The sequence below is a fragment of the Phascolarctos cinereus genome, unplaced genomic scaffold, assembly GCF_003287225.1.
Source record: "Phascolarctos cinereus isolate Bilbo 61053 unplaced genomic scaffold, phaCin_HiC Scaffold_2;HRSCAF=192, whole genome shotgun sequence".
Classification (NCBI taxonomy): Eukaryota; Metazoa; Chordata; class Mammalia; order Diprotodontia; family Phascolarctidae; genus Phascolarctos; species Phascolarctos cinereus.
The window spans coordinates 277279425-277294513 of record NW_027555625.1 but is presented as its reverse complement, the minus strand read 5'-3'; the positions used below and the strand labels follow the sequence as shown (position 1 = coordinate 277294513).

General features: G+C 40.1%; 1 protein-coding gene across 2 annotated transcripts in view; it reads left to right on the top strand.

Annotated features, from left to right (window-relative positions):
• Positions 1-14826, top strand: part of FTO (FTO alpha-ketoglutarate dependent dioxygenase) — a 418955-nt gene extending 404129 nt beyond the window's left edge. The window contains exon 9 of one of the 2 annotated variants that reach the window (XM_020985190.2): positions 14448-14826. In XM_020985190.2, coding sequence (XP_020840849.1) covers positions 14448-14601 — 154 coding nt within the window. In that variant the 3' untranslated portion in view covers positions 14602-14826. The remainder of the gene's footprint in view (positions 1-14447) is intronic. The other variant, XM_020985192.2, reaches the window with a different exon arrangement.
• The last annotated feature ends 263 nt before the right edge of the window (positions 14827-15089 follow it).

Below are 15089 nucleotides of genomic sequence, written 5' to 3'. Positions count from 1 at the left end.
AGAAGGTCCTCAGCATTATGTCTTCTCTTCTATTCCTGAATCAAAAGGAAAAAAAAACGTCAAAGGCATCAGTGATGAAATTCAGAGCCCAAGGAGGGAATATTTTGGTTCCACTAACGAGTTTCAAGGAGGATGTTGCTCTGTATAACCTAAGTTACTGTTCACCCACCACCATACTATGGAGCATAGAGATTTACAGTCTAAGAAGATCTGATCCGTGCCCCTCAAGGAGCCTGCCATCTTCATTCAAAGTACTGTGATGTAGAGAATCAAAGTTCTGCTTGCCAATACATTCTAGAGCAGAAGTCTGATATGGCATTTAGCAACCACCTTTAGCAAAATGGGTAGAACAGGTGAAGGGGAGAAGGAGGGAGGGGAAGAAGTTTGCTTAGTGATCAATGGACCAAGAATGGATGAATCAAATTTCGTTTTTAAATCTGAGGTGTACATATGCCTCACAGGATTATTGTGAGGACTAAATGGGATAATACAGGTAAAACATTTTAAGTTTGGGCTTTCTCTGATTATGTAGGCAGCTAGTAGTGACTTAGTCCTTTCTGTGTTTTGGGTACTGACGAGCTGTTCATGGATTTCTTTAAAGGGGAGAATAGAACTTAAAGATAATGCTCATCAACCATTAGGACATGTGGATTTCCTAAATGAAGCTGAAATAATTGAGGCATTATTTGGCACCTAAAAGTTCATTAAGGAAGCTACAATGTAGTGTCTCTGAATCTAAAAGTCTAGGATAGTAGACCAGCAGCTGAAGAGAAGAGAGAGATACTAGCTCTAATTTGTATAACAAGATGCAAATGATCAACTTTAAAATGGAAGCAATAGACCTTTGCTCCTTCCCATTAAATTGTTGTCCTTTGCCTTGTCTTGTCTGTCTTTCAGATTTATTGCTAGAATGTGCTCCACTTGTCAGTTGTCCATCTTTGACTTTTCAGTCTGTTGAGCCCAGTGTTTCTGGCCTTCCACAATATGCCTCTAATCTGCCTTTCCATTCTTAGTTCATGTTCCCCTCCCTTCACAAACCATATTCCAGCCCAACTTGACTTCTGACTGTTCCCCAAAGTCAACAGTTGATCTAGATTTCCTGCCTCTGTGCCTTTTAATAAGCACTACCCTACATCTGTAGTACACTTCCCCCTCACTGCTGCATCCCAGAATCTCTCTTTTCTTTCAAGGCTTAGTTCAGGTGCCACCTCCTCCATGAAGCCTTCCCTGATCTCCATCCTCTCATTCTCAGGCAAACACCCAGAAAAGTAAGGGAAATTTGCAACAGGACCCCTTCTTCAGCTTTACTTATGATATATTCATATATGTTTGCATTGCCCTCCGTAGCAGAATTTAAGCTTCTAGAGGGAAAGGACTATTTCAAGTGTGCCTTTTTATCCCTAGCACCTAACACAACGTACAGGAAGCACTTTGTTGAGTCAGTCTGCTTTTTCATGACCCTATTTGGAGTTTCCTTGGCAAAGATACAGGAGTGGCTTGCCATTTCCTTCTCCAGCTCATTTTACAGATGAAGAAAATGAGGCGAACAGGGTTAAGTGACTTGTCCAGGGTCACACAACTAGACCCGGCTGAGACCAGATTTGTTTTTTTTGTTGTTTGTTTGTTTTATTTAGGCAATTGGGTTAAGTGACTTGCCCAGGGTCACACAGCTAATAACTGTGTCAAGTGTTTGATCTGAGGCCGGATTTGAACTCTGGTCCTCCTGACTTCAAGGCCGGTGCTCTATCCACTGCGCTACCTAGCTGCCCATCTGAGACCTAACTCCAGGCCTGACATTCTATCCATTGTGCCACTTAACTGCCCCAATAAGCATTTACTCAGTATTTTTGTTTGTGTGTGTTTGTTTTTTAATTGAACTGAGATAATGTTGGGTAGCAAACAGAAGACTGGGCTGTGAATTAGTTCCATCTGTGATGCGAGTCCCTTCTGAGGGAGACATTACTTATGGGCTTTAGAAGTTAATGTAACAAATGTGAATTTTTAGTGGACTCAGTCACCCTTGTTTTGTAGCTTCCTCCAGCAGTATTCAACAGCATGTGAGAGGAAAGGAGAAGGCAGAAGGTATAGAATATTGGGATTTGTAAAGGTATACATAATGATGGGAAAGGAGGCAAGGGATTGAATGGTCAAAGACAAGCAAAGTATGAACTGGTTAATATAATACTTGTAGTATCAAGATTTAAAAGGGAAGAAAGTAAGCCTACAAGTAGGCTCATGAATTGGGAAAGCAAATAAGGGCTGATTGATTACAGTCTAGCATATAATAGGTTCTTAAAATATTTGTTGAGGTTATTACAGAAGAAGAATAGGTTTAGGAAGGGTGAAGTAGAGAGAGAAATGTGTAATGAGCAATGGTTCTCAAGGTGTGGTTGAGGGACTCCTGTGGGTCCTTGAGACTCTTTCAGGGGGTCTGTGAGGTCAAAACTATTTTCATAATGATGTTAGATGTTTTAATTTCTAACATGATAAATATCAATAGATACAATCTAGATAAACTAAAGTTCTTTAGGGGGTTAAAAAAAGAAGATATAACAGCTTCATTTTTGCTTATTGTTGCTATCATGTACATTATGTCTTAGCCTGCTATTATGTTACGAGTAAACGAAATTGGATGGCAAGAAGAAAGGAAGGAGGGAGGGAGAGAGATCTCTGGTAGGATTTCTCTTTAAAAACTTGTTATCTAGGAGGGATAATACATTGAGCCTTTTAAAAATCACTGCTACCATGAGTATCTGTCCTTATGTAGTTTGGTTATCTTTTTGGAGTGTCAGGGCATCCCTCCATAAACTCTATTCATTGAATCAAGAGCTGGAATGAAACTTAGAAATGATCTGATCTAACCCACTCATTTTCTAGATAAGGGTCAGAGAGGTTATTTCATTTATCCATGATCCATGGAAGTGGTAGAGCCTGTATTTGAACCTAAATCTTCTTACCCTCTTAATGTACTGTTCTTTCCATTAAACTATACTGCTGTCCTGGGAAGTAGGGAACTCATGAAGCTTGTAAAGAAAGGGTTAACTTTCTTCAAGAGCAAGTAATCCCTGCTCAATGAGTGATGCTGTGGTGGGGGCCTTGGCTGACAGGAGCAGAGGGGAAAGATATTCCATGGCTGAAAAGGAGGACTTGATACCACACAGTGGGGATTTTGTTCCAGTAATTGCATCAAATTGGACCTTCTGCCATGTTGAAAGCATCACATTAATATCACTCATTAAGTCACACGCCTGTATATGTGCCCTCCCAACTGCAGAGTCACTAGCAGAATATATTTTCCTGCAAAGTGTTTGTTTTCATTGTTGGCCTTTTAAAAATAATGAGCTCATTCTATTCAATTGCAAGGAAAGTTACTTTAGACTCCTTTGAAATTGTATATCTTTTGTTGGACAAATTTCTGCAGTAGTTCCCCAGCTTTGTGTGCTGGGGAATCCTACACGGCATACCCTGAAGCTTATAACTCAGCTGCCCCAGACATGGTGCATAGAATCATCCAGCCTGCTTGACCTTTATATTGTTACCTATAGGCAGGGAGAAGCCATGTGAGTTTCAGGTGACCCTCTCATGTAACTGCAGATCAGAGGTCAGCAGCTCCTAAATGTTCAGATGTCAAAGTGGCCCATTCATCACCATTGTTATGTAACTGACAAGCCGACAAATGGACTTGTGTATAAAATTGTTCTCAGCCTTCTATCCAATGGTCTTAAACCCCAGTGGCAGGCCATACATTTGCAGGTATTAAATGGCTCTAGTAGCAAGCTGGGCTCCTGAAGCAGGGAGAAGACTCTAATGAGGTCTATCCTTGGGGCCAGTCTTTCAGATGAGAGAAGTAGGCAGTTCTACTTACGATTATTTAGGATCATAGAATTTAGATTTGAAAGGGATCTCAGAAGTCATTGAATTCAAGACCCTCATTTTACAGGTGAAGAAACTAAGACCCAGAGAGGGAGCATGTCTTGCTCAAAAAGCAACAACAGGATGCAAACCTGAGCAATAGAATGCTGGTATTGGAATCAGGAAGACATAGGTTTGAATCTCACCTCAGACCCTAACTAGCTGTGTGATCCTAGAAAAGTCACTTAACCTGTCTGCCTCAGTTTCCTCATCTGTAAAACGAGGGGTTCAACTCAATGACCTTTAAAATATCTTCCAACTCTAATTATGACTCCAAATCTAGTACTCTTTCTACCCCATCACCATCTGCTTTGTTATGTGAAATCTGGGAAGTCATTTGTCAAAATTTGTCATTTGTCATTCCTTAAGAAACTTCTTGAGAAAAAATTGTTCATTTTTAACTAGGTTAAGCTACTGTTTTATTGGTGGGATGGGGACAAGGGAGGTGGCAGTGCAGGAACAGTAATTTATTAATTACCTAATGCTAACTGGGATTAACATATGATTATTAGCCCATTACTACTTTTTGTCATCCAGCAGAAAACAGGGACTTGAAGGAATGGGATATAGCTGAGATAAGTTTTGATCAAAGAAGGAGTATTTCTTCCCTCCACTTTCTTAACTAAATAACTCATCTTATACTTTAGTTTTTAAAAATGGAGGTTATTTGTACAGAGTTTCCCCTTCTCCAGTCCTCCTCATCTCACATCATTCAGAAATCTTCTCCCTTTATCCCTTCCTTGACTCTGGTCTTAGTGGAGAGGTGCCCCTTCTCTTTGGCAAATCTAAACCCTCAGGACCTTAATCCCACCCACTCCCCACTTTTTTCAGGATCACCTTCACTCTCTTACCTTCAATCTTTCCCTATCTACTGGCCCCTTCCTGGGTGCCTGAAAACACACCTATGTTTCTGTCATCTTTAAAATCCTTCATTTGATCCCAATATCCTCACTAGATATCATCCTTGCCCCTTCTCAGATAAATGCATCTCCATTTGGTGCCTCTCCTTCCTCTATTCTCACTCTCTTTTAAACCCTTTTCAATCTGGCTTCCAGCCTCATCATTCTACAAAGTCACCAATGATCTTTTAACTGCCAAATCTAATGGCCTTTTCTTAGGCCTCATTCTTCTTGACCCCTCTGTAGCATTTGACAATATTGATCACCTACTCCTTTACATGTCTCTCCTCTATAGGTTGTCATGACATTACTGTCTCCTGGTTCTATGTCAAACTTATCTTCAGTCTGCTAATTTTTCATCCATGTCATGCTTACTAACCTTGTGTATCCCTCCTTTGCTGGTTCCTCATCTATGTTATGTCCACTAACTTTGTGTGTCCTGCAAGGCTCTGTCCTGGGCCGCCTTCTTTTCTCCCTCCATACCTCTCATTTGGTGATCTCATTGGTTCCCATTAGTTTTTATCATCTCTATACATAGGATTCTTAGATTGACCACAGTCTCTCTCCTGAAGTTCAGTCCTATACCCTTCACTGATCTTTGAACATATAGAATTGAATATCCCATAGACATCTGAAGCTCAACATGTCTCAAACAGAACCCATTACCTTTTCCCCAAAATCCTCCCCTCTTCCAAACTTCTCTATTGCTGTCAAAGGTACTACAATCCTTCTAGTCACTTAGGTTCAAAACCTGTCATCTTTGACTCCTCACTCTTTCCCACATATAGAATCTGTTACAAAATCTTGTTGTTTCTACCTTCACATCATCTCTCATATATGTGCCCTTTCTCTATTCACATAGCCACAGCCCTAGTTCGGGCCTCCATCACCTCACTTTGTAATTAGTTCCATATTTCAATTCTCTCCCCATTCCAGTCTATCCACCATACAGCTACCAAGGTGATTTTTCTAAGACATAAGTCTTACCATGTCACTGCCCTGCTCCGTGAGCTCCAGTGGTTCACAATTACTTCCTTACACTCTATATTCCAGACACACTCACCTTCTTGCCATTCCTTGAACGCAATGCACCATCACCAGTGTCTTTGCCCTGGCTGCCTCCATGCCTGGAATGCCATATCCTCTCATCTCCATCTCTTAGTTTTTCTGTCTTCCTTCAAACTCAAATCCCACCTACTTCAGGAGCTCTTTACTGGTCTTCCAGATGCTCATCACTTCCCCTGTCAGACTGCCTTCCATCTACTCTGTACGTATCCTGGGTATAGCTCATTGTTTCCATATTGTCTTCCCCGTTAGAATGTAATTTCCTTAAGGGTGGGAACTATTTCTACCTATCTTAGTATCCCAGAGCTTAGTACAGTATCTGGCACATAAAATTTGTTGATTTATTCATCCATTGATTAGGAAAAAAATCAGTCTAAAACAGGAGTTCTTGATCTGAAGTTAAGACCAACAGGGCCCATGCATAGATTTTAGAGGGCCTGTGAAGTTGGATGGGAAAAAAAGATTACATTTTTATTTCAATCCAATTGACTTTCTTTGTAATCTTTGTAATGTAATATATTTTATTTTGTGCACTTAACAACATTATTCTGAGAAAGGGTCCATAGGCATCGCCAGACTGCTGTGTCTCACACACACACACACACACACACACATTAAAAACCCTTGCTTCAGGTAGAACATGAAGCATTATCTGTTTAGTAAAATGTCAAGTGGGATTATGGGCTATAGGTTTTGGGGTTTTTTTGGCCCCATTGGCTATTGGAAGTGTCCCTGCAAGATTGAAGAATGATGGTAGAGTCAGTTTCCTTACTATGTTTTTATCATATTTGTCAGCTAATGATTGGTGGGACTTTCCAAACTTCATTGGTTTTTTACAAGAGTGCAATGAAGACAGGTTCAATCAGTCATTGATAAATTCAGGGCATCCCTTAGTTCCTCCTACAAAAGAACAAGAACAACAATGTCCATTGAGTGTTTAATATATTCAAATCACTTTGCTTTATGCTATAGGACAGTCCAAAGCACAAAATGATAATTCCTGCCCTCAAGCTTACAGTCCTGCTGAGGAGACAAGCCAGAAGTATGTAAAAAAAATTAACCAAGGCAAGACTGAAATACTTCAAGACAAGAATAAGAATAAGAATAACAATAGCATGTCTCTAGGTAGTATATGATCTCGTCAAGAGGATTCCTGCTTTGTTATATGTTGGACTAGATGTGCTGCATGGACTTTTACTGGTCTGAGATTTCAAGATTCTGTGAACCCTTATCAGGCAAGGACCATAAGATCATCGATTTAAAACTGAAAGGGATCTTAGATGCTCTCAAATTTAAATGAGATGAGAATATCAGATAAGAAAGTGGAAGCACAGAGAAATTAAGAGACTTTGACTGGGGTTACCCAGCTAGCAGGTCTCCAAAGGCAGGATTTAAATCCAAGTCTTCTTGATTCCAAGTCCAGTGCCTGATCCACTGCATGAAGGTATTGAATGCCATTGACAGGAGGGCCATGGGAAAAAGTACCAAAAGTAGGAATGAGGAGGCTCTGGAAAGAATCATAGCCTGTTTCATAACTTTCCTGTCACCGTTTGTTAAATAGCAGCAAGGTAAAGGGCAAAAATATTTTTGGTCAAGAACCTCACCCAATTGGCTCATTTAGTCAGGGTGTGGTGCTAATGAGGGCAAGGTGGTGGGCTCAGTCAATGAAGGGAAAAACATAGCCATTCTGAGCCACAGACTGCACTCCAAATGCTAACTTCTACCTTATTAATAGAACTTTATGTATTCTCTCTGTGTGTGTATTATGTGTTTAATAAATTATACTATAGGATCCTTGAAGGCGAAGAATATGTTACTTTTATTTCATCTATGAATCCCTACCATGTATCTGAATACCTTTCCCATAATAGATAATTCATAAATGGTTGTTAAAATTAGGTGTGTGTCCCCACCTCCATCCTGTTGGACTAGAAGATTCTGGAGGTGTCTTTTGGGATCACAAGTTCACAAGTTAAGAACTGGAAAGGACCTAGGAAGTTATCTAGATCAGAGGTGTCAACATTTGCAGAGTACAGCCTAATCCAACTTGAAATGTAATTGGAAAAGGTTTAACAAAACAAATAAAAATACAGAGTTGTTGTTCAGTCCTGTCTGACTCCTTGTGACCCAAGGGGGTTTCTTGGCAAAGATGCTGGAGTGGTTTGCCATTTCCTTCTCCAGCTCATTTTACAGATGAGGAAACTGAGGCAAACAGGGTTAAATGACTCACCCATGGTCACACAGGTAGTAAGTGTCCGAGGCCAGATTTGAACTCAGGAAGATGAATCTTCCTGATCCCAAGCCTACTGCTCTACCCACCATGCCATCTAACTGCCCCAATAGTCAGCCTTCAGGGATCCATTTTTATTTGAGTTTGATATCACTGTTCTAAATTGATTCCCCTTATTTTAGAGATGACCAGAGCAGTTAAGTGACTTGACCAAGGTCACAGAACTAGTAAATGGTAGAGCCAAGATTTGAATCAAAGACCTGGAGCTCTTTGCACTGTGTGTGCTTGCTTGCTCCGTTATTCCTCCATTTACCAGATTGTCAGATTCACCAGATTACCTACACAGCACTCGGCACGAGCAGACATTCTGGAATTGTCCATTGATTGTCCCACTCAGTTGTTCTTGTGTATTATTTATCACAAAGCATCCCTGAAAGGCAAGCACCAGTCCCATCTCTTTCGCTATCACTTTGTATAAGCTTTGACAAATCCTTTACCATTACTGCATCATACTTCTCTGTCTGTAAAATGGATAAGGATAATTTCTCTACTTCTTCACAGGGTAGGTGAGGATCAAATGTCCTAGACTAAGCTCCATGAGGGCAGGCTCAGAAGATCTTAGATTTAGAGCTAAATGAGACCTTAGAAGTCATCTAGTCCCACCTCAAGTTTCTTATCTCCCCCATTGACTGCTTAGTGCTTTGCATACACTAGGCACTTAATAAATGTTTGCCATTAGAACAAGATGCACCTTGGTGATAGCAAATGCTACAAATCAGGGCTTAATTTGGTAACTTTTAGATTGTCTAGACTTAAGAAAGTGATGGAGAAAATGTTAATAATGTAGATTCAATTTAGAAGTGTGTCATTAATACATTTTTTCCCACTGAGAGCCACTTGGTAAATATCTACCAGTGCACCACTGTATACCTTCATTCTATTAACCTTATTCCATTGACTTCTCAGCAGCACCTCTCAGTTAAGGACATAGATTTGGTTTGGGTTGGGTTTTTTTTAGCATGTGTGCAGTCATGTTCTTGAACCAGTCAGCATTTCACATGAACCTGTTTGCTTGCCATTTCAGGAAGTGTCATTAAGCCATTACTACTTCTTCCTTATTGGTTGCAGAATTTAGGGGCAGAGAATTCTCTGTGTGTGTTTTTTAAATCAATGGCTCACACATTACTGTAAAACCTATTGATTAAAAACACAAAGCATAATGTTAGTCATTTAGTCTGTGGAGTGATGCAATAGAGAAAGAAATTTATCCTTTGACTCTTGCATTAACCTTTTATTGACTGCTTGCATACCCATAATTAACACACACTTTAGCTAAAGTGGTTAATTTTAGCATCATGACCAGTGTCCACTAATGTAGCTGAAACCCTGATCATCCAAATGTAAGTGCAACCCTGAGGGAAATCAGCTGTCGGTGGAGAGGAAGGTCAGGGTCTGGGAGTTATACCTGCATGGGGAGGGACTCTGGGCAGACTCTCTGGCAGCCAGGTTAGGAGAGGCCTTTTGGTGGTTTAGTGTTATGTCACTAAGGCATTAGGGGAGGACTATTCATTTAGTAATTAAGGGGCTTGGAGGGGATGGATTAAGCAAAGATTTTTCTTTTAGCTGCATGGCTAAGATCCAGATGTTTCTATGTTGTGGGAAGGAGAGAGATGAAGGTCTGAAAGATGGAGGCCTATATGGCTTTCCCTTTCATCGAGCTGGCTTAATGTAGCTGAGCTGCCTCTCTTGCCAAGGGTGTAACCTTAAAGCAAAACACTTAGCCTCACTGACACTGTTTCCTCATCTGGAAAATGGGGACATTAACATTATGCATAATGTGTTCACCTGACTAGCATGCAACGGGTACAGCCTCTCACTAGAGGGCTACGGAATATGAAATACATTTTTAAACCTAAGCTACAACTTAAATTTTCCGGGGAGTCTTGAATTCCAGCTTGCCCTAGGAAAAAGGGAGAAAGGGTCCTTATGGAGAATCATAGAGAAATACTTTAAAACATAACACAAATGTGAGCTATTGTTATTAAAATACAATAAAATATGAACTATCTTAACCAGTATCATCATCATATTTCATTTCATGTGAGTCTTGCCGAGTACTCCAGGAAAAGGTCAGTGAGTCCCGAGTAAGTAATCCATGGTCACTCGCCATCTTGAGAAGGGCTGAAGTTCCTCTTCAGGAAGAGTGATGATGATATGCAGTGATTTGGAATGATATGACGACATGGCTCAAAGGAACCATATTTCAAATGGAGAAATAAGATTGTGGTTAGTTAAAGCTGGAAAGATTCTTAGAAAGTCTCTGAGAATGATCTCTTCGTTTCATAGATTGGGAGACTGAGGACAGGAGAAGTTAGGTAACTAGTCCAGAGGCACACAGGTGCTAAGAGAGAGAACCTGAATTTGGACTTAAGTCCTTTGACTTGAAATTAAGTGTTGGTTTTTTTCCAAGTAGACTGTAAGCTCCTTGAGGACAGGACCCAGCTTTCCCCTCCTTTGTCTTTCTGTCTTTTTCTAGTGGTCAGCTCAATGCCTTGCACTGTAATAAGCATTTAATAAATGCTTGTTGAATTGAATTGTCACTGAACAATTTCCTTAGAGGAGATGGGAAGCAGCAATTAGCTATGAAAGAACTACCCACTGACCGGGAAATTTGCCCAAACCAGAGAGGAAAGTCTGGGGTTCGTTTTCATTCCCTCTCTGGACACACACTATCCAGCCCCCTAGGGATGCCACAACCCTGACACTCAGTTTTGTGACCCGAGGTGAGCATTGTGAGCCTCAATATCTTCATCTGTGAAGTGGGGATAATAATCTTTTCAGTCCTTGCCTCACAGGATTGTTTTGTAGGAGGTGTTCTATTAATATGAAAGCACTGTGTTGAGCTTCCATTATCATTATTGTTATTTTCATTGTTATTGTTCTTTGGGGAGGGGAAAAAGCAGGCATTTTGCCTGGCAAGGAAACATAAGAGAGAGAAAGTAGCCAAGAGCCATGAAGCAAGACCAGTATTCACCAGACCTGCGTCTCTCCTTTCTGAATTTTTTTATGTTCCTCATCCTTCTAAGTTTTAATTACGTTATAGTATTGCTTGACTTTTATGTGCCACAATTTATTTATCTATTCCCTTATTATTGCACATTTAAGTCGATTCTAATTTTGAAGGTTTTTTGTAATTTTAAATAATGCTGCTGTGAAAATCTTTAAATAGAAAACTCTTTTTGTTTATTTTAAAATAACACTTTCAGGATATATTCCCAAGAATAGAACTATTGGGTGATTCTTGGGTAAAATTTGTAAATTTTACACGTACTGCCAGGTTGGGCTCCAAAAAACGTTTCCAGTTTACAGTTCGATCCAGCAGTAAGTGAATGTCCCTGCTTCTCTACAACCTGCCAGAATAATCAAAACTTGATTCTTATCATACTCCCTCTGTTCTCCTCTGTTTCATAGTCTGGCATGGTGTTGAATCAGATAGAATTATTTGAGTTAGGGGTGGTTGTCAACTGGCATCTTGGAAGCCCATTTCTTACAAATAAATATAGCATACCAAGCATAAAGTGCACTATGAAGTCTAATCAGTGTCAAGAAAACTAGTGATAATTTCTTAGTCATTAAGAGAAGAACTCACGAGAGAGGCCTGAAAGTTCAGAACTGTGGCACTTAAAAACAAAAACAAAAAACCCATCCCAAAACAAGATGCAAGAACAGGTCCCATTCCTGGTTCAAATAAAATAAAGTGGGATGAATGAACCCATACTAGGACTGCCACAGAGAGCAAGAAACAGTCTCTGTGACAATCTAAGTTACAGTGAACCATGTGACAGCTAGTCCTTTGGAACCATTTCCCTTCTCTGGGAAGAACAGTAGGAGAAACCATGGAAGCTATTTTGCTCAGCAAGCTTTGTCCCCAAGTCGGGAGCAGGCTTGATAGTTTTATTTTAAGGGGGCAGAAAATTCCCAGATGCCCAAAATGCCAATGCCAAATACCTCCCCTTAAATACAAAGCCAAATGCAATGGAAGACAATGTGGAACATGAAATAAGGAGGAAGAAAGACTGCTGCTAAGTATACCTACGCCACAGACTTTAATACTTCTGATACGTTCTTAAAATGGGGAAAAAACCCAAACCACTTTACATTTGAAATTCAAAGTGAGAATGCATTTTTAATTGACTTTTGCAAGCTTCATAATATTCTTAGTGGATCTTCGCTATCACAGCTCTTCAATCTACCAGCCAAAATAAGGTGTACACGGTTAATTTATCCACTTTTAGATTGAAATGCTTAATTTGGAGTATCTTACCCTCTCCTGCAAATTGAGCATACTGTTTGGTACTGAGACAGAAATAAAGCATGATTTGAAAGCCTTGCTGAGTTCTGTGGTAATTAGTTGCAGCTTCCCCTGAATATTAATTTTTCCTCATGTTCCTTTCATGTCATTTAGAAAATGTCTGTGAAACAATGATGAGACAATCAGCGAAGCACCTCTCAGAACTGAGACAGCAAGCTGCATTTTCTGAAACGCCTATTATAGAGCAGTCTGCAAAACAAATCCTGTTCTTCTGTGCAGTATGGCTTATCAATGCAAACAGTTTAATATTTATGCTAAGAGGATTGTCAAAAGTAGCTTCTGTTGCTTTAATTCTTGCTTTAAATAAATAATGAGAACATTTAAACACGTTACTCTTGTCAGGGCCCCCGAGGTCAGCTAATCTTATTATTTATGAAGTGATGTGCTACCTAATAGTGCTTAGCGCATGTTAACAGATGCTATTATCAGGGCCTGGTGCGGAGAGCTGAAGATATATTGGAATGTCACGTGTTAATACTGTCCTTGTGCCGTAATGTACGACGGATGGAGCGCACAAGATGCTGGTGCGGCAATTAACCACCCGCAAAAATAGGTGTAAAGGTGAAGTGTGTTTTCCCGTGGGGTCCCTGTGCCATTAATAATTCCCCAGAGAAGAAGGCATCTTTCCACTGCGACAGTCTTCAAAATGGGGCCAGGATGTTATGTACTTTGATCTCTTTATAGTCCATCCTACATGGCCAGAAGACAAATAATGTTGGCTGTGACCACTTGCTTATTGATTGAGAGCAGGGAGAAAAAAAGGGGGGGGGGGATTTCACATGACTTTTCCAAATGGATTCCCAAGATCCACATTTCTATGCCTACACTGAATATGGGGAAGGGCAAATGAATCGTCCATTTCTGTCTCTGACTTGCATTGCTTTAAGTCTTCCGTGTACTGAATATCTCAGTTTTGCATAAGGTATAAATGAACTCTCTATCCTCCCACTGTGGTTTCCTGTCCCTCTAAAACAGTAATAGTAATATCATCAGGCATTTATTTAGAGTTTGTACTGTTTCAGAGCATTTCACCACCGTGTATCTTAGTCTCTCTTCACTATAACTCCATGAGATAGATAGAACAGAGTCCTCATACCCCATTTTATAGACAAGCACAGATAAAGCTACTGATATTCCCAGGTTGTCTATATAAATAATCTTCTCTTTGTGTGACAGGAGTCTGCCAGGGTGTAGTGATGTTGTCCCAACTTTCTCCTGCAAGTCTGTAATTTAGTTGCATATGATAATTAAGTCTTCTAGTATTGATGAATAATCCATTTAATAAAAACTGTGATTTAAGTGTTTTCCCTAGGGACTAACTCTTCGCTAGCCTCTTAATTTAATTTTGTTGAAGTTTTCCCCACCTATTCATCAGTGGAAATGATTATTAACCTCTATTTGCATACATCCTTATAAAATGATCTCTCCTTGGAGTGCCTTTTTCAGGCGAGGCAGAAGGATACATGTGCAAATCTCTAGAATCTACAAAGTCAATCCTGATCTGTTATATTGTTTAATCTATCCTTGGAACCTTAGTGCAGTAAATTCAGTTTAATCTTTCTCAGTAATCTAGTAATACATTGAAATCCCACAAACATTTAAATCTGATAATGGTTTAATCACACACTTTAAATAACAGTTGAGATAATGAAAACATAATTCACTATAATAATAATAAAAAAAAGGCTGAGCAACTAAATATTCTTTGTGATTGGCTTTCTGGAACATCCCTCTAGGTAACACAAATCTGGATGATGAAAAGGAAGGACTATCACTGTAAGTGAACAATTCTTTCTAATCACAGAACAACTTCCCTCCTGCATGGGGAACAATTACTTCATTTGTCATCTTCCTCCTCCTCATTGATTAGTATTTTAGGAACATTCAAATTTTAGTCGTTCTCTTAGGGTTTGAATCTTCAGGGAATTGTTTTCCATGGATAAATAACGACCTGCTCTTACTCTTATAGATGCCGATCCCGAATCGCCCAAAATTTACCAGAGGACCAGAGACCAATATGCTGGCCATATTGGGAAGATGATGATCCTGAGATGCCATTGCCATTTGATCTTAGCAACATTATTTTGGAACTCCAAGGTCAGCTCCTGGAAACAAAGCTCTAAGGAGGAGCACTGCTGTCTGGATTGAAACCACGTTTTTCAGAAGAAATACCTTTTAACAAAGGAAAAACTTCAGCTACAGAATCTGGATTCTGCCATGGGCTCAGGAAAGGACACCATTGGGAAGTTCAAAGATCCCAACTGACAACCTAGTTGCTGGATTTTGAGAACCATCCACTTTGTAACAGCAAAGAAATGGGCCCCCCAAATATAAGAGCTCTGAATTGAGTCTGTGTTGTGGTCTTCTTGGCTAGGGATGGATCCTGACCTCTTCCCTACCTGGTCCCCAGCTGTATCTTCTCTGGCACCTATATGAGATGCTTGATTGCAAAAATCTGTAGGGTATTGCAGAGGACATAGGCCCTACTTGTAGCAAAACTTATCACATTCCACTCCTACTTCTAACCTTTCTACTGACACAGGCATGGGTGAGACCAATCTGAAGAGAGGCTGAAAGAGGGGGCAGGAGTCAAAAGGCTTCAGCTTCTCCC